Raw genomic sequence first — 21,021 nt, 5'->3', positions numbered from 1 at the left:
AAACATCCCATTAGCACTACGGTAAAACTTATTGATATACCAGACCTCAGGCTTTCCAAAGATACAAAAATATATGTCAAAACAAAAATCTGAAAACGGCACATTGCTGCAGCCAATACACAGAGATATATAGTAGAAGACTTTCTTGTCAACAAGCAAATCATTGTAAAAGAAAAATTAAGACCTGTATAGGACTGATGGCTTCTGTACCTACAGTTTGTCTGCAAAATACATGTCATGCTGTCTTTGCATATTTTACAGGCAAAACCTATTTGAGTTTAAGTGGTATCAGCAGTCCCATGAATAAACAAAAAATCTCAGGTTCATGAAAATATATAATTAGGTTTGAACACACTTCATTGGAAATTAATGGAACAGCTATCTTTGACCAAACCAAAACTTAGACATACTTGTAAAATGCAGATTACAAATGTATACCATATTGCGTTTTAAAAATGTAATGTTACAATTTTTGTATTTGCAGGTAGGTCAACTGTTTTAGACAGGAAACATCAGACCTTGTAGAAGTATCACCGCAGACTTGCCTGTCTCACTGCCTGAACTCCACTTAGGTTACATTACATGCAAGGAGCAGATCAATGCATTATCCCACTGCCCCGAAACAACCCCAATTCATTGCACACCAGCTAGTGCCTGTGGCTTCTTGATCACCTGCAAGATTCAGATTGTTAGCAGTTCCAGCTGTACCTTGAATTATTTTAATAGTTTGACTGTGGGTATTCTGTGATTGCTGATGAAGAAATTGATTAAAGTAAAATAAATAAAACAATAAAAATGCTTCCTTCTGAATGTAAATAGGACACATTCAGCTATGGGGAGTTTAAAATCTGAGCTATAAATGTACCTAAATACTTTTTGGAAACAGGATAGCAAGTTACAATGTCTATATTGACCCATGAAGAATGAGAATATATGCAAAATGATCCAATAGCTAGATCAATGAGGTCTCCCCCTCCTCTAAATATCCCCCACTCAACCTCATCATTTCTTTCTCCTTTTTTTTCTGAATGTATCCCCAGTTTCATCAAAAAGGAAAGACAGACTTGATCAAAATAACAAAACAAAAGGGAATGCAGAACAGGAACAATGAAGTTAGGTTGACCCTATCACTCACTTATTTGAACTGACTATGTGGATAGATCAAATAGCCATCTATTTCCTGGTATTAATCAGTTGAAAGGGCAGTCATATACTTCTTCATTACTCTGTATGCCTGCCGATATACTTCATAGTTGTGTCTCAGAACTCTACTCACATTTCAGCCATGCTGTCAGGCAGGTTGGCGGGGATGGCAATGAGGCCTTTACCACGGCAGTCCACAATGTTGTTGCTGCAGGTACACATAGCTGGGCAGGAGCCGGCAGCGAGGCTACAGGGCTGCAGCACCGCAGCCTCCACATGACCTGAGGAGAGAGGAGTACCAGGAAAGGGGTGAACACCTCCTCAGTCCTCAAAACCACAAGATGTTAAAAATAATGTATCACACTAATTTAAACATTTCAATATAGGTTGCAGTTATATAGCACGGCTGAATTACTTCAGGAGCAGAAAACAGAAAGGTTAGAATAATTATTTTGGTTTTTATTATTTGTTTACACATTATACTTGCTGCATATGCATTGTATGGTATTAATAAAGACCAGTGTGTCAGTATCGAATGTTCCATACTTTCACTGTAAACTGCAAAGTAATTGTTCTGTGTAAAAGGGATTAGATAGACAGTTTTCCCAAAGTAAGAAGATAGGCCTAATTTTGTGTATTAATTTTGTGTCTACTGAGTCTTCCAGCAATGTACTAAAACTCTACTCCTCCAGATTTGTGAAGAAACCTCAAAAGCCCCAAACTGCTTTTTCTTGCTCATTACTGTAGTCTGTATTACTATTGTCCTTGGTTGTTCAAGTGCTATTACAGCTGCTAGGGAGTGCACAAATGAAGTGAACGCAACAAATGAAAACCCAGATGTTCTCCAACATTGGAGATCCCAGAAATCTACAACCCCTCACCCACACCCCCATCCCAGTCACACCTGCTTGCATTGGCTTTGGCTGCGCTGGAAGCTCTGCATTGTGGGTCACTGCCTGAATGTTGGACCAGTCAGAGGGTGGATTATAGTCTTAAGAGGGACTTTTCAGGAGATTTGAAGGACTTGTTCTACAGTAGCTAGAAAATCAAACACCATATCTTGCTTTTTGTGCTGTTTTTTTGGGGTGATCATGATCTGTTCATATTCAGCATGATGTGGATTCATTGTCTACATTCTGAAAGATACCAAGTGGGCAACATTCTAGACTGCATTGCGACCCAACTCTTATTCCTGTGGCTAACACTAATATGCACTGTCAGAGGATTGGTTAATCAGGGTATCTCTCCTTTCTCACCCTCCTTTCATGTGTCTCCTATTTTAGCATGTATGTATAATGAATATACTATTTTATGTGAAAGGTCTGCTTCATATGTCATTAAAAGTGAACCACCAACACGTAATCAAATTACTTGGGGAGTTTCCCCTGTTCGCAGGTCCGTAACATTTATCTCCTGTCATTTTTACTGGGAAAGTTTGAATAGACAATACTTTCCCCATAGTATAAGGCTTCATCTGTCCAGACTCTTGTTTGTGTTTCAGGAGAGATATGTTTGGCTGTAGTATGCCAATGTTTACAGCTTAACCCAGAAAGAAACTAAAACAGATTTATTTTGGAAATGGGATAATTTGTGCTGCAGTACAAAACCTATTGGGTTTTCTCTGCTTTTCCAGTCATTAATATTTGATTGCCTCTCAGACTTCTAGTGTTAGTCAGAGTTGCTGGTTTATTTATAAAGTGGAGAAAGTCATACATCCCACAGTGAAAATGGGGGAAGCAGTTATCACACAACATGAGGAGAAAGAACACAGATTGAAGAGAAAAAAAGTGGAGAGTTCGAAGAGGGTCTAGGGTAACCATTATACTTGCTTGTAACATCTACAGGTAAGACGTAATCTCTGAAACACTGTAACTTGAACAACTCGTTATTTTCCTTTTTGGTGAGAACTGCACACCAGGGGCTCCCACAAAAGGAGACACAGTCAGGCAGTGGGGGCTATTACCACAGCAACATGCTTCTTGGTAACTGTGGTACAACCTGGGTTCCCTCCTTCCCTGCTCCTGTTGCGGCCTATCTCTAGACGAAGATAGCTCCATTGCTTCAACATCTGAGCCCTGTGATTGAGATTTTGTGTGCTCCATGTTAGCCCTAGTGGCTTAGAGGTTGTAACCTACACTCAAAATTGAGTATGATTACGTTGACAGAGAAAGAAAAGATTGAAATTAACAATTGAATTTATGATATATTGGCTCCAATGAGTGGGAAATGGTGTGCTGTACACAAATAACACACAATAAATTGATTAAATTGTGTAAAATTAAGGTCTTAGAATGCCACTATGCATCCTGCCTGGAGACACAAGACATTTCACGATCTCTGGGTCTCTTCAGAGAGAGGAAGGCCAAGTGCTCCTTTGTGCCCCACCCTCTCACCCTGTACAACATTTGCACATACACTAAGATTCCCTCAGGCCCTCTCTGAAAAATGGAAACGCAGAATAAACCTGGAATGGGGGTGGGAGAGGTTGGGGAAGCCAGCCGTGAAAACCCAGGAGCCTGCTCTTTTGGGCTCCCTCCCAAAAACAACCAAATACTCCCTGTCCAACCTTCTCAACCTCCAACACCACCCACCCTCTAAACCCCAACCCCTTCCCATTCCAAATCCCATGCAGGTGTCCCACAACCCTTCCTCACTGTGTGCCAGCAAGCCACTTTCTAATGATCTCTGCTCTGCGAGTTCAGACAGTGGTCAATGTGTGTGTGAGTGCATGGGTGTGAATGTGTGAGCATGTATGTGTGTGGGTGTGTCAGTCTACAGAAGGGGATGGCGGAGGAAGAGGAATGTGATTGGCTAACAGTTTCAATGGACAAAACACACATAAGAAAGTCCTAACATGGTGTTATGTCACTAACAGAACTGCGTGCAAGTCTGATAATTGCATCACCCAGAATGCATTGCAGCATCTTCTAATGCTTCTAATTTTGTGATGCCAAGCAGTCAAGGGTTTTTCATGTTTTTTTCAGGTTTTCCCAACACATTGAACGATATGGGCAAAGGCTTAGGCTTCATCCACACTTGTTTCTGACAAGGCCCCACAACCCAAACACATCCATCCACCAACACCAACTTGTTTCATACAGTTTAAGAGTTTTAGTATTTGAGAGATCTTTAGTTTAAGGTGGTTAACTAAAATACCATAAAACTTCAATTAAATGCTCCCGGTGTTTATTCCAAATAACTGCAAGAAGCCCCGGAGTCAATAGGAGACCGACGTTTGTATTAAACTCAAACTCATGCAGGGTAAGAAGAGCCTGGAAACACTGCTTAATTGTAGACGTAGGCTAACAGGCCAGGCTTTTATTTATTTATTTTTGTAATTATTATTATTTTTTTAATAATTTGCTTTCCAAAGATTCAAACAAATCACATTCAATGTCTGGTGAACTACACACTGGATTGAAAACAAGATAACAGTAATTCGATATACTGTGAACTCTCGCTAAATAAAAAAAAGCACTTCAACAGAACTGTGGAAATACATTTTAAACCAAACCATCAACATTATACTTCATTAATGCATTGTTTATGTTGCATTTAGTTCAATCACTGCAATTAACAGCAATACATATATATATATATATATATATATATATATATATATATATATTTATATATTGTGGTAGTATCAGAGGCAAAGGCTGGGGTCAGGGTGGGTCTTTCAGTGGAGGAGACTACAAAACCCCTCCTCCAAGACTCCAAACCCCAGAAGCCAGCAGGGCTCCCACCACTTCCCCTATAAAAGGAAGAAGGAAGCGAACCAGTGTGTGCATGCTTGGCTGGGGTAGCAAGGTGCACAGGACGACGGAGAGAGGACGACGGAGAGAGGACGACGGAGAGAGGACGACGGAGAGAGCACGACGGAGAGAGCACGACGGAGAGAGCAGGGATGAGTTCACAGTTGACGGATTCACTGGCTTACGACCCTTTTTCTGGACCTGGACCATTCTCCCTCTTAAACCACGACTGTCTGACAACCTCCCACTGGTAACGAACTTTGATTACGGACTGTGACTACGAACCTGCCTTGCCCCTGTCGTGCTTCTGTTTGCCCGGTGTTCGGCTCTACAGACCCGGGCATTTACTGTTATTGTTAGTGTTTGTTTTGTAGTTAGGGATTGTTTATGTTTAGTTAGTGCTCGGACAGAGCTAGGTTTTGTTTTGCTTTTTGACACTGTGCCTGCCATTTAGGGAAGCAATAAAACCACAGCAAGCCTGTTTTGTACCCTTTGCCTGCCTTCCTACTGTGTGTTTCAAGACCAGACCCCGCCTACATACAGCCCTTTCTTGTGACGGGCCCCCCAACCCGTTATATATATACCGATCAGCCATAACATTATGACCACTAACGGGTGAAGTGAATAACACTGATAATCTTGTTATCATGGCACCTGTTAGTGGGTGGGATATATTAGGCAGCAAGTGAACATTTTGTCCTTAAAGTTGATGTGTTAGAAGCAGGGAAAATGGGCAAGCGTAAGGATCTGAGCTACTTTAACAAGGGCCAAATTGTGATGGCTAGACTGGGTCAGAGCATCTCCAAAACTGCAGCTCTTGTGGGGTGTTCTCGGTCTGCAGTGGTCGGTACCTATCAAAAGTGGTCCAAGGAAGGAAAAGCAGTGAACTGGTGATAGGGTCATGGGTGGCCAAGGCTCATTGATGCACGTGGGGATCAAAGGCTGGCCCATGTGGCCTGATCCAACAGACAAGCTACTGTAGCTCAAATTGCTGAAAAAAAGTTAATGCTGGTTCTGATAGAAAGTTGTCAGAACACACAGTGCATCGCAGTTTGTTGCGTAAGGGGCTGCGTAACCGCAGACCAGTCAGGGTGCCATGCTGACCCCTGTCCACTGCCGAAAGCGCCTACAATGGGCACATGAGCAACGGAACTCGACCATGAAGCAATGGAAGAAGGTGGCCTGGTTTGATGAATCATGAGTTCAAGGTGTTGACTTGGCCTCCAAATTCCCCAGATCTCAATCCAATCGAGCATCTGTGGGATGTGCTGGACAAACAAGTCCAATCCATGGAGGCCCCACCTCGCAACTTATAGGACTGCTGCTACTAGATACCACAGCACACCTTCAACAAGAAAGACACGTAACCCAGCGTTTATTAGAGAACGGCTTTTGTTTACATGATTATGCAAATCAACTCGGCAACTATTGGAGACCGGCTGGTATTTGAGACCCGGTGAGTATTGGAAGTTTTACGGTATGTACATTTTGGTACATTTCTATCCCTGGCTTCAATCAAACGAATATGATAACAAAACATTTAAAGGAGCCAAACCTCCAATTTTAAACTAATACAGGACTTGCCAGGATTTAGCTTTAAATATAGCAAGCTGGAATCATAATGTGGGGCAACCATAGAAGGGACCATTACACTGCCAGAAAATGTTTTTATTTTTGTCCTCCATGCCGTGCTCTGCGGCAATTCCTCCATGTGAAGTGTGCTATTTTAAGTACATTGTTAAAAATTTGGCTAATGTTAAACCAAACAGAATGAAATTCTCTTCTCTCTCTCAAATGTTCCATCACCCTGCATGTTCACCTTAGAATAGATCAAAAACTGACATACTAAACTGACACATGGCAGGGCCGGCTCTATCAGGGAGACAGTGGGGCCTGACCCCCCATAAATGCCATTGCCCCCTCCAGCCTAAACGCTAAATTCAATAAACACTTTAAAGCCCCATTCACACTGAAATGCCAGCAAAATGCAGGCAATGTTTGGTTGTTTTTTTCCTGCTGCACCTCTATACACACTGGCTTTGAAATCTGGCAAAATGCAGGCATGTTCCCTTTCACACAGAAAATAGATAATGGAATTAGCGCTATGGGAATGAGATGCTATAGAAGCATGTGCATTTGGAAGAGGAAACAGGGACCGATATTCTAGACGTGTTTGTAAAAAATTGATCATCTCCCCATTTTGCCAGTTTCCATCCATTGTGTTTACACTCAGTGTACACTGTAATGCAGTCTAACACGTTTGCCTGTATAGAGATATTATATTTTGCATTATTAATTTTTTTATAACTTCTGACATATGTGTGTCAATAGTTAGCATTTACATGACCAACCCGTTGGTTCATCAGTAACACTCAGAATTGCTGTGTTTATTTTAAACCTCCGTTTTTCATTATGGTCACAAGTTCTTGGTCAAAGGAGGCTTAACCTTGTTGTGTCAAATCGCAAAAACACGCATTTATTCTGATTGGTTACATCAGTTAGCTGACGCACGTGTCATAAGCCGGCATTCACTTGCTCCAATTGCATAGACCTGTTCCTGGAAAATTTCTGGCATTTAGACTAGGGCTGGGATTAAATCAAAACTTTGACCAACGCGCTAATAGAAAGCTACAGAAATATATTGAGTTGCGCCATCATTTTAAGTAAAATGCCACTGTCTTCTAATCAGAAATGTAACCGCTATGATGTACAGCTTCATAGTTTTCTATTAGCAGGTGGGTCAAAGTTCTAATTTAATTCTGCCCCAGGTCCCGAGGTGGAAAATTGCTGGTGTCGAAATGCAGGCATAAACCCATTCACACAGAACCTGCCGGCAACAAAATGCCACCATAAACCAGCAATTGTTTCAGTGTGAATGGGGCTTGTAAATGGGGCTATAGAGTTGTGCCTGGTCTTCCAGTTTCTATGTGTATTTTTAATATTCTTTTAATGGTCAGATTTAAATTGAAAGTTAAAGTTTAAAACGATATGATTATATCTGTTTTTAACTATGGGCTGGTGCCTATTGTGTTTTCTTATTTACATGTATAGACAAAACAAGGGTGTAACTTGCACAAATGAAACTTTTGTCTACAATGATTTTTATTTGTAGGTTTGTGTACAAAGCATTTAAATCCATTAAAACAGTCACATTGCCCACAATTAATGTGTATAAACATTTAAACATTTTAATGTTTAAAATGTTTGTATTGGTGAAATAAAAAACCCTAGATTGTATTTACTTTTAGATTGACTGCTGTTCCTGATATGTGGTTATTTTTATAATCATTGTTTATTCCTTTACTTATCACAACATCCTAGACCTAATAATTATTAGATAACCAAACTATTGATGTATATTGTTAGTAAATTAGCTCTGTTAATGTTTTGTATCCATAATATGTACACTATATAATGCAATGCCACTCGATTTTGTTGCGGCACACCACTGTTTGTGTCAAAACAAACTAGCTGACATACAGTATAAAATGAAAACTCATTACCGTGGGCTCAGTACAATATAATAGGTGCAATTAATGTGAGTTACGCTCTCTGTTTGCACAGTGTTTATTTTTGTCTCAGAATTGATTTGGCACAAGGGCTGACATTTTTGCATTCTACATTAAGAAGTAGGTCTTTTTTGGGATATGAGATTACCACCCCCAAATATTGAATCCGACCCCCGCTTGGCAAGTAAGCGCACACCCCCATCGGCCTCAAAATGTACACCCACCCAATCCTGAAACCAAACCTATGCCTGTGTATGTATGTATGTATGTATGTATGTATGTATGTATGTATTGTAGTAGAAATGTTATGGCCCGATTATAAGTCTCATTGCCACACACCCCGCCCCAGGTTTTGAAAAGCTCTAGCCAAGGCTGCTTCATGGGTGGGGTGCATGAGAACATTTTCATTCTGCAAGCAAATAATTTCATTTTTTTCAGAATTTCAGAACTGTGCTGAATTCTCAGTGTGGTATGTGTTTTCACATTATTATTATTATTATTATTATTATTATTATTATTATTATTATTATTATTATTATTTTCTTAGCAGACGCCCTTATCAAGAGCAATACAAAGTGCAATCATAAAGTACTGTTTATGGAAGCCTACCAGGCAGTTTCACATGCTTGGTAGACTTCCATAAGCAAAGCACCATTTACCTGAACTATCCATACGGATGATTAACAGATATCTGTGAATATGTCATCTGCCCCTCACCTGTTTATAAAATATCTGGCATTATGTCAAAAATTATTATCTCTTTGATGTGATTCTGGTGAGAAGTATTGTTAAAGTAATGTCAGTTCAGCATTTACAGTCCTGATTGGCACTGGCATGGACAGGTTGGACAGCAGATTGCCTTGGCTTAAAGCTCTCAATTCTTGGCCAAGGCAGGCAACACACAATTGAGAGCAGACAAAAAAAAAAAATGTGCTCCTGTTCCAGTAACCTACAACAGGGACATTGGTTGCACTATGGCATACAAAAAGTTATTGTAAAAAGCATTTTGGAGTTGTTTATTATACCTGACAAATTGCAGCAACCCTTCACAGAACTGGAAGAACTAAAAGAGCCCTGTGCACATCTGCACTATTATATTTTTGTTCTGTTCTCTAGTTCAGCATTTTATTTTGGATTAATCTGATGTCATTTTGTTATATGTCATTTAGTCTCTGAGGGCCCCATTTTCATACAGTGCTGGTTTTATTGTAAATCTGCAACATGCATTACAATTGCAGAATCACAAGCCTGTGTCTCTATATAAAAGATGAGGCAAATAAATACAAATATGCCAACATACAAGGGTTTCCTCAAATGAAAGAGCAACAATGGTTGAAGTGGATCATCTTAAAAAGAAAGGTCACATTTGCAGGTGAAGAAACTGAAGTAATATTGGAAGAATAAATATTGGGAAATATGGCAAACAATCACTTGGAAAATGAATTGAGTGTCTGGTGCTTCCAGAGATATTGCTGGGGAAAAATGGTATCATGATCTGAAAGCCTTTGCAAAAGAAAACTTAGGGAAAAAAATAACAATAAAGCAATGAAAGGAACAGGAGGGTGGCCACCAGAGAACATTGAAGGTATATGTATATAAATGTTAGATAATGGAAATTAATTACATTTATAATAAATCCATACATGTGTAATATATATACTCACCTAAAGGATTATTAGGAACACCATACTAATACTGTGTTTGACCCCCTTTCGCCTTCAGAACTGCCTTAATTCAACGTGGCCTTGATTCAACAAGGTGCTGAAAGCATTCTTTAGAAATGTTGGCCCATATTGATAGGATAGCATCTTGCAGTTGATGGAGATTTGTGGGATGCACATCCAGGGCACGAAGCTCCCGTTCCACCACATCCCAAAGATGCTCTATTGGGTTGAGATCTGGTGACTGTGTGGGCCAGTTTAGTACAGTGAACTCATTGTCATGTTCAAGAAACCAATTTGAAATGATTCGACCTTTGTGACATGGTGCATTATCCTGCTGGAAGTAGCCATCAGAGGATGGGTACATGGTGGTCATAAAGGAATGGACATGGTCAGAAACAATGCTCAGGTAGGCCGTGGCATTTAAACGATGCCCAATTGGCACTAAGGGGCCTAACGTGTGCCAAGAAAACATCCCCCACACCATTACACCACCACCACCAGCCTGCACAGTGGTAACAAGGCATGATGGATCCATGTTCTCATTCTGTTTACGCCAAATTCTGACTCTACCATCTGAATGTCTCAACAGAAATCGAGACTCATCAGACCAGGCAACATTTTTCCAGTCTTCAACTGTCCAATTTTGGTGAGCTTGTGCAAATTGTAGCCTCTTTTTCCTATTTGTAGTGGAGATGAGTGGTACCCGGTGGGGTCTTCTGCTGTTGTAGCCCATCCGCCTCAAGGTTGTACGTGTTGTAGCTTCACAAATGCTTTGCTGCATACCTCGGTTGTAACGAGTGGTTATTTCAGTCAAAGTTGCTCTTCTATCAGCTTGAATCAGTCGGCCCATTCTCCTCTGACCTCTAGCATCAACAAGGCATTTTCGCCCACAGGACTGCCGCATACTGGATGTTTTTCCCTTTTCACACCATTCTTTGTAAACCCTAGAAATGGTTGTGCGTGAAAATCCCAGTAACTGAGCAGATTGTGAAATACTCAGACCGGCCCGTCTGGCACCAACAACCATGTCACGCTCAAAATTGCTTAAATCACCTTTCTTTCCCATTCAGACATTCAGTTTGGAGTTCAGGAGATTGTCTTGACCAGGACCACACCCCTAAATGCATTGAAACTGCCATGTGATTGGTTGGTTAGATAATTGCATTAATGAGAAATTGAACAGGTGTTCCTAATAATCCTTTAGGTGAGTGTGTGTATATATATATATATATATATATATAAAATATAATAAAATGTACATTTAGTTAGTTATACACATTTTTACATTCAGACGTGCTGTAATGAACCAGACTTTAATGATATTGCAGACCACATGATTGTGTTAATTGATGATCGCTTTAAATGATCAAATTCAAATGGCAATTACAAATATGAGGGGAAGTATGGAAATTATAATGTATATTATAATTATTATTAGTAGTAGGACAAGTAGAATTTGATAAACTGCTTTCTGTTGGATACATTCCAAGTATGTCAGAGTATTCCTGTTGTTCGCAGCTGCTGCGACCTGGCAAGAACTGCTCTGAGCAGGACATAGCTGCCAGACGTGGAAATAGTCTGGATCGCCTCATTTGGAGGTTTGAAAATTGAAAAGTGGGTTTGAGTAAGCAGGGAATGCCCCAAAGTTGATTTGTAACTTTGTGACTATGCAGAACTTATTACACAAAGATGATGTTTTAAAATGGGCCCCAAAGTATTCCAGTAAACCCAAATGTTACAGAACACAATTTGTATTCCTCCTAAATCTGGTTTTACTGAGAAAGAATTTAAAAAGAATTTAAGAAGTTAAAAAATATATATAAAATATTTACCAAGTGTCTGGTTTGTTTGTTTGTTTGTTTCTCCTTCTTGTACTCCTCTATAGGTGAGCATATCTTACCTGAGCAGCTGAACTCATGTTTTTGGATTTCAGCAACATTGAGCCCTTTGAGCTGGACGGGGGCGCTGCACTGAGTGAACAGCCCAATTGTGGGCCTCTGACGCAGCCACTGAGACAGCCAGGACAGGTGGCAGTCACAGTTCAGGTTGTTGGAGTGAAGACGGCTAAAGGCAAGGATACACAAAGACAAATATCGTTTGGACACAGAATGCAATGGTATGTTTTATATACATACACAGATACATTTGAATAGACAATTCTTCATTATTTTTCCTTCTTTCATTCTTTTGTTCTTTCTTATTTTTTCTACCAGTTTTGGAATATGCAGCTATTAATCAACTTGGATCACTATCACCCTCATTCAGTTTCTCCTTACGTGAAATTGAAAATGAAATTGGAATCACAGTACAATGTAGAAAGATAAACAGAATGTTGTTGAAACATTACCACACTTTCTACAAGCATCCATTGATATTACTGAATAGTGAATGTAGTAAAAAATATTGAGCCCACAACACAATCAACCACACTTAAGTATTTAAAACCCTTAAATATTTGTAAAGTTTGAAACAGTATTTATATATTATATAAAGACCATTACATATGGATATTAATTACAGAAGTGTTCCCATTAAAATAACCATTTGTGCATTGGGTGCATTCTGTCATTAAATGTTTTACAGAACTTTCTCTACTAGTAACATAATTTACAAACATTAAATCTGATAAAATCAGCGGTGTTATATAAAATTTGCAACAATGTAATGTCTATCACAACAAAACCATACCTTTACAGAAAGCTTTCTGAAATATTGTGACAATTTTGTGTATTAGCTGGCATTAAAATGTAAGCAGCACCAAATGGAAAAACCAAAGCTGCACAGACAAGCTGTTACCTGTGCAAGCTGATATACAACATACCCCTTAATTACTGAAGAGGAGAGGATGCAAGACAACAAATGGATTTATCAATCTAAATCCCTTCTGCCACCCTTTTATTCTCCAAATGACTTTTGTTTGAACTTGCTGAGGGATTTACACAGATATACATATATATGGATTTAATTTTCTGAAACTATTACCGGCTATTCTAACTCAATGAGATTATCTTTACAACATCACAAAGCCTCAGAATTCATAAAGGGAAGGAAGGAGGGAAAAAAGTATGCTGTAAGTGTGGTAAGTCTCAGCTCTATTGTAGAATCCAAAAAGACAATTCCAGAGGGGCACTTATGGAATCTAAAATTTGGCGTTTTTTTTTTTTTTTCCCCATCATGTTTTTATATTCATGCACGATATTACATTTTATTACACACATCTAAACAATAGCACATTTATATATATTGTATTTCTGTCGCTCCACACTGTCTCAAATTGAAGGAAGGAAATGGTTATTGGCGTCCCTGCAATCCAAGTGTGGCCAGTGGCTCTGTACCAAAACTCCTTGGAATGGCTGTCTGTGTCAGCTTGTATTTGCAAAGAATGTGTGCCTTTGCTGGTTTGATCTGCTTGGAGATTTTGACTGCTGAACACAGTGGGGGTGTGAGTGTGACAGTACCTGCTTGGGATGGGGACAACAATGCACCCTGGGGAAAAAAAATAAAACTCTAAGAGCACAACCAGAAATCACTGTATTTACAGGCGAACAGAAAAAATAAAGCACATGCTCTAGTGAAATATACGTAATTGTTTTCTGTGGAGATAAACAGTGGTTTGCAGATCTGTTTTCAGTTTTGTGGATTTTCTAACCTAAACCATGTCAACTATGATGTGGGGCAAACTATGCTGAACTCCAACTTTAACAACAAAAAGAAAAAAATAAGTGACTTACAGAAGAATGTATATATATAGTGTATTGTGGTTGGCATTGTGAGGTGCCAATTTGGGAAGTTCCACTCACAGAAGTAATGGTTTTCTCTGTGAGTTCTCAAGATACATGTATTTGTGAAAATGGAATTTAGAAATTATTTAAAATTGCACTGACTTTTTATTTTTATTTTGTGTATATAAATACATATGGAATATTATAGGAGATCAGTATTTCTACAGACATTGGTACATTGGTAATTTTGTAGACATTTGTGGTGTACAAAATCATTATTCCCATACTAGGATGTTTATAGAATAACTAGGGGTGTAACGGTACACGTATCCGTACCGTACCATTCGATACAGGACGTTCGGTTCGGTACGCGTTGTGATCCGAATGAATATAGTGTAGTTTTAACCACGCACGTTACTTTTTTGTGTGCAGATCTAAAATTGTAAATTCCGAGTTTCCCCTGGGAGACGGATCTTGTAGCCGTAACTTAGCAATTGAAGTAGCCTAGCATATGTGATGCAGCCTCGTAAATAAATACGCAAACAACAAGCCAGAGCTTGAGGACCCTCCCGTATCCTTTCAGGTCTCCGGGTTTCAAGTTTCCAGGGTGCCGGCATTGCTATACTGAAATCAGATATGTCGCTGGCAGTACGTCGAACATGATTACTCATTTGAGACGGCATCATCCACATGTGAATATCACTGGTATCAGGGGAAAACAGAGTGCAGTGCAAACCCTGCTCCCCGTGGCATTTAAGCAACCTCTCTGCTCTCTGCTAATTCAGACCGGGAAACAGCAATAACTAAAGCCATAGGTGTTTTTATCGCAATGGATCTGCAACAATACTCCGTTGTAGAGAATACAGGTTTTAAACACATGTTGAATGTTTATTTGAGAACCTTCAGATGCACTTTAAGTTTTGTTAGTAGTTTGCATTAATATTGACTGACATTTTAAGTAATACCTAGACCCATAGGCGCTGAGTTTTGAAATTCCTGGGGGGAGGGGGGGCTGAGTTACTAACACTAACCCCCCTATGACCACTGTCAGAAATCAATATAAAAAACGCTGCTTTTATTTTATAGCTACATTCTAGGCCAGGGTTTGTCAACGTGCCAGAACATACAGTGAGGGAAAAAAGTATTTGATCCCCTGCTGATTTTGTACGTTTGCCCACTGACAAAGAAATTATCAGTCTATAATTTTAATGGTAGGTGTATTTTAACAGTGAGAGACAGTATAAACAACAAAAAAATCCAGAAAAACGCATTTCAAAAAATGTATAAATTGATTTGCATGTTAATGAGGGAAATAAGTATTGGATCCCCTATCAATCAGCAAGATTTCTGGCTCCCAGGTGTCTTTTATACAGGTAACGAGCTGAGACTAATCTCAGATTGTTACCTGTATAAAAGACACCTGTCCACAGAAGCAATCAATTAATCAGATTCCAAACTCTCCACCATGGCCAAGACCAAAGAGCTGTCCAAGGATGTCAGGGACAAGATTGTAGACCTACACAAGGCTGGAATGGGCTACAAGACCATCGCCAAGCAGCTTGGTGAGAAGGTGACAACAGTTGGTGCGATTATTCGCAAATGGAAGAAACACAAAATAACTGTCAGTCACCCTCGTTCTGGGGCTCCATGCAAGATCTCACCTCGTGGAGTTTCAATGATCATGAGAACGGTGAGGAATCAGCCCAGAACTACACGGGAGGATCTTGTTAATGATCTCAAGGCAGCTGGGACCATAGTCACCAAGAAAACAATTGGTAACACACTATGCCGTGAAGGACTGAAATCCTGCAGTGCCCGCAAGGTCCCCCTGCTCAAGAAAGCACATGTAAAGGCCCGTCTGAAGTTTGCCAATGAACATCTGAATGATTCAGAGGAGAACTGGATGAAAGTGTTGTGGTCAGATGAGACCAAATTCGAGCTCTTTGGCATCAACTCAACTCGCCATGTTTGGAGGAGGAGGAATGACCTCAAGAACACCATCCCCACCGTCAAACATGGAGGTGGAAACATTATGCTTTGGGGGTGTTTTTCTGCAAAGGGGACAGGACACCTGCACCGCATCAAAGGGACGATGTACAGGGCCATGTACCATCAAATCTTGGGTGAGAACCTCCTTCCCTCAGCCAGGGCATTGGAAATGGGTCGTGGATGGGTATTCCAGCATGACAATGACCCAAAACACACAGCCAAGGCAACAAAGGAGTGGCTCAAGAAGAAGCACATTAAGGTCCTGGAATGGCCTAGCCAGTCTCCAGACCTTAATCCCATAGAAAATCTGTGGAGGGAGCTGAAGGTTCGAGTTGCCAAATGTCAGCCTCGAAACCTTAATGACTTGGAGAGGATCTGCAAAGACGAGTGGGACAAAATCCCTCGTGAGATGTGTGCAAACCTGGTGGCCAACTACAAGAAACGTCTGACCTCTGTGATTGTCAACAGGTTTTGCCACCAAGTACTAAGTCGAAGGGGTCAAATACTTATTTCCCTCATTAACATGCAAATCAATTTATAACTTTTTTGAAATGCGTTTTTTTTTTTTTTTGTTATTCTGTCTCTCACTGTTAAAATACACCTACCATTAAAATTATAGACTGATCATTTCTTTGTCAGTGGCCAAACGTACAAAATCAGCAGGGGATCAAATACTTTTTTCCCTCAGTGTAATTAGCAAACGCTGTTTTCTCTGGTAAGAGTGGGGTGGTGGGTGCTGACGGTGCTACAAAACGCACTGTATACACTGATCAGCCATAACATTATGACCACTGACAGGTGAAGTGAATAACACTGATAATCTGTTATCATGGCACCTGTCAGTGGATGGGATATATTAGGCAGCAAGGGAACATTTTGTCCTTAAAGTTGATGTGTTAGAAGCAGGGAAAATGGGCAAGCGTAAGGATCTGAGCGAGTTTGACAAGGGCCAAATTGTGATGGCTAGATGACTGGGTCAGAGCATCTCCAAAACTGCAGCTCTTGTGGGGTGTTCCCGATCTGCAGTGGTTATACCTTTCAAAAGTGGTCCAAGGAAGGAAAAGCGGTGAACCGGCGACAGGGTCATGGGTGGCCAAGGCTCATTGATGCACGTGGGGAGCGAAGGCTGGCCCGTGTGGTCAGATCCAACAGATGAGCTACTGTAGCTCAAATTGCTGAAAAAGTTAATGCTGGTTCTGATAGAAAGGTGTCAGAACACACAGTGCATCGCAGTTTGTTGTGTATGGGGCTGCGTAGCCGCAGACTAGTCAGGGTGCCCATGCTGACCCCTGTCCACTGCCGAAAGCGCCTACAATGGGCACGTGAGCAACAGAACTGGACCACGGAGCAATGGAAGAAGGTGGCCGGTCTGATGAATCATGAGTTCAAGGTGTTGACTTGGCCTCCAAATTCCCCAGATCTCAATCCAATCGAGCATCTGTGGGATGTGCTGGACAAACAAGTCCAATTCATGGAGGCCCTACCTCACAACTTACAGGACTTAAAGGATCTGTGATCAACAACGTCTTGGAGCCAGATACCACAGCACACCTTCAGAGGTCTACTGTAGTCCATGCCTCAATGGGTCAGGGCTGTTTTGGTGGCAAAAGGGGGACCTACACAATATTAGGCAGGTGGTCATAATGTTATGGCTGATCGGTGTATTTCCATGCAGGAAAATTGATCAATGCAACTAACGGGGACTATTGTAATTACTGCAGTATAAAAGACAATCTAATTGGAATCGCGTTTTTTGTTTTATTTTCTTCCTCATCAAAATTCCAGGGGGGGCTGAGCCCCCGTTTACTGTTCGGCTGGGGCTGAAGCCCTTGAGCCCACAAGTAGTCGACGTCTATGCGTAGACCTAAGTATGTTTTTATTGAAGAAAGAAAGATATGTACCTTTATGCGCCTTCCTTTGTTCAGGGAATTATGGCCTATAGCCACTGTTTACAAGTCTATAACTTCATAATAAGTAAAAATAAATGTTATGTTTTGCATGTTTTTTTTTCCACTGTACCGAAATCGTACCGACCCGTGACTTAAAATCTGAGGTACGTACCGAACCGTGACTTTTGCGTACCGTTACACCCCTAAGAATAACAATGACTTAGGTGATTTCTGCCTAAAATTGAAGAACTGCTACAAGAGAGTCGTATTAAGTTTGTGCCAATAAATTAGGGATGCTGATTCACCTGGCATGAGAGTAGAGGAATGTGTTACACAACCGCAGTTCAAGTTTTTAAATTGCAGTTTGCAGTTAGGTCAAAGACTTGGTTAGGTCTAGGATTTAGGCTTATACCTATAGCAACGTCCAGTCTGGTTTTCATTCTATCTGAGTTAATGAGTTAATTATTTTCATAACTAGACCAGTGATGCCCCTTTTCCTGGATCTAATGGAGGTGAAAAGTTAAAGTAACCCAGAAATCTAAATAGTTCGCTATATGCACTATATGAGTGTGCTGGATGAGTTACTTACAAGGTCCTGAGTTTGGGCATATGGTTGAAGCTGGATACTGGAATGCTGCTGATGTTGTTGTTGTTTAGGGTCCTGGACAACAAGACACACAGAGAGAAACAAATTTAGTTGCACCAGGTTTTCCCAAAGTCTGGGATAATGGCACCTAGTCAAAGAAATTCCACAAAGGCAGGTACTGCACAAAGTTAGCTTGGGGGAAGCCTGGGAGAAAACCACAACATTGACACACACACACCCCATTCCCCCATCTCTCCAAACGACATTTGCATTGCAAACCCCACCCCTACCTCCTCTCTCTCTCACCTCCCTGTAGAGGCACTTCCTGCAACCCAGCTTGGTCACAATGTGATTTAAACCGGTCAAAGCACAAGACTGCGGTTTAGGACAGAAAAGAGTAGCAAACCTAGAAATCCTGTACTGTACTGTTAGAAAAGATCTCTCGTGGCAGAACCAGGACCCAACTACAGCAAAACAAGCAGGGACAATTAAATGAAAGCTTCTTAGTAACATAATAAGAAAATGTATACCATTGAGACAGGATGGAATATTATAATTGGCATTAAATGAAATACATTAACATTTCACATAATAATAATAACTTAGATAAACTGATCTAAATCTAAGTTCCTTTATTACCACATACAGCAATACGAATAATGAACAAAATCTGATTGCTTTATCTGATTTGTGTTAGTTGTGGTTATCAAGAGGTTCCAAGTTCACAGTGGCCTCCACATTTATTCAAACTTTGATCAATTGTAAATAAGATCATAATACATGTAAGTATCTAAAAATAAAATCCTGTTGAAAAAACCCTGCATCAACTTTCTGTTTGCTGGAAGTTAACAGGAAGCTTCTGAAACTTTTACAAGAAGCTTCCAAAAGTCACCTGTTGGCACACATAATCAATCCATTATATATATAGTTGTTCTTTGTCAGTGTCTAAGTCAGAGAGCTTTCCAAAAATTGCAGGAAAAGGGTAATTGACTTCCACAAGTTGGGTGATGAATGTAAAGATATTCACAAAAAGCTGAACCTACCAGTTTCCACTATAGCATCCATTATTAAGAAGTTGAAGGCTACTGGAACAGTTGCTACCTTGCCAGGAAGAGGATGCAAGAAAATATTATCACTCAGTGCTCTGAGAAAAGTGGTTTTGAAGGTAAATGTAAACCCAGGGGCAATGTTGGGAGAGTCTGACATTATTAGGATAAAAGATCTCAAAAAGTACCATTCCAACAGGCTGCATGAATCTGGTGCATGAAAAAACCTATTTTGACAGCACACAACTCATAGAATCAGTACTAATTTGTCAAACTTCATCTCAATGACATTTGGGTGTTGGTGTTTTATGGTCAGATGAAAAAAAAGTTTTGAATCAGTGTTATGTTTGGCACTGAAAAGATGAAGCTCGTATTGAGAAGAACATCATCCCCTCTGTGAAACATGGAGGTTGATCTGTTTTGCTTTGGGGTTGTTTTACATCTTCGAGTCCTGGTGCCCTTTTTAGAATAGAGGCAAAGATGGATTCAAGCATGTCCCAGGAAGTCTTGTCCCAATGCCTCCCCTGCTAAGAATTTCAAGCTTGGTTGAAAATGGACATGCCAGCAACATCATAACCCAAAGCATGTGTCCAAGTCTACAAAGAATTGGTTATGCAATTTAGAGGAAAAAAATATATATCCTAGTCTGTCTTCGTCCTTTGTGTGCTGTTACACCTATTTTGGTTAACAGCAACTCACATTCCTCTCTTGCAATGTATTATCTGCAAAATACCTTCCAATGCAATTGGCAATAAAGAGGATAATGATTATTATTCATAAGTAGCGATTATGCTATTGATGAGATGGGAAGGCTTAGTTTAGAATGCCAATGAAATCACTGCTATAGTTCTTAGAAATGACCATTCAGACATTTAACATGTTAGGCCCCTTGGGGGCATGTCCCAGAATGGATATATAAGCTTTGTTCTACCTTAATACTTTTGAAGAACGGTGTCATGCTTTGCTTAAAATATATTGAGTTCTGTGTCCGCTGTTCTTCCCGTGCACGTAATAAATTCTGATTAGAACTCCCGACTACAAAACTTTCTTACACCACAGCAATCAAAAAATCAATGTTTAAGATTGGTTATTGCAATCTCCAGACCAGTTTGATACTCACAGCACCTCCAGCCCTCTCAAAGCCCGGAATGCCCCATCCTCAATGCAAGTGATGTGGTTTTTGTCCAGCTGACTGCAAAGACACACAGACAAAGAACAGTTACACAGAAAGCCTTTGCAGACAAACAAACAAATGTGTAATCATTTTACAAAAGTTTGGATTAGATTAACTTTGCCCCCACCTTCCCCCCTTTAAAACCTGACTTTCACACATTACTATCCCATTGCTTGAAGAAAGAGAAACAAAAAACATCTAGAACTGTAAGTGCAAGTTTGTAAGTTTGAAATTTCCTGGTTTAGCCTGGTAGTATTTATGTATGATGTTAGAGTAGTCACAATCTGGAACAAACTCCCCAGCGATGTGGTAGAAGCTGAAAATTTGGGAACATTTAAAGTCATACTGGATAGGATTCTTGGATCACTCAGTTATTAATGGACACCAAACAAGCATGATGGGTCAAATGGCCTCCTCTCGTTTGTAAACTTCCTCATTACATATGTATTAAGGATATCTTTTCAGAGTTTTTGAAATAGTCAGCCAAGAGAAAACAAGACTCAACTGAATTAGGGGTTGTGTAAACTTTGAATCTCCACGTCAT

The 21,021-nt window shown here is 40.2% G+C and overlaps 1 protein-coding gene across 1 annotated transcript in view; it reads right to left on the bottom strand.

Annotated features, from left to right (window-relative positions):
- The window catches only part of LOC136715947 (slit homolog 1 protein), a 209,423-nt gene that overhangs the window by 70,770 nt on the left and 117,632 nt on the right, over nucleotides 1-21,021 (bottom strand). Inside the window, exons 6-9 of the mRNA XM_066693370.1 lie at nucleotides 20,424-20,495; nucleotides 18,261-18,332; nucleotides 11,972-12,135; nucleotides 1,277-1,424 (exon numbers count right to left, since the gene is read on the bottom strand). Of these exons, the coding sequence (XP_066549467.1) occupies nucleotides 1,277-1,424; nucleotides 11,972-12,135; nucleotides 18,261-18,332; nucleotides 20,424-20,495 (456 nt within the window). The remainder of the gene's footprint in view (nucleotides 1-1,276; nucleotides 1,425-11,971; nucleotides 12,136-18,260; nucleotides 18,333-20,423; nucleotides 20,496-21,021) is intronic.

Source organism: Amia ocellicauda, chromosome 20, assembly GCF_036373705.1.
Source record: "Amia ocellicauda isolate fAmiCal2 chromosome 20, fAmiCal2.hap1, whole genome shotgun sequence".
In the NCBI taxonomy this organism is placed as follows: domain Eukaryota; kingdom Metazoa; phylum Chordata; class Actinopteri; order Amiiformes; family Amiidae; genus Amia; species Amia ocellicauda.
Note: the sequence above shows the minus strand (reverse complement) of the source record. Positions and strands in the feature narration are given on the sequence as shown.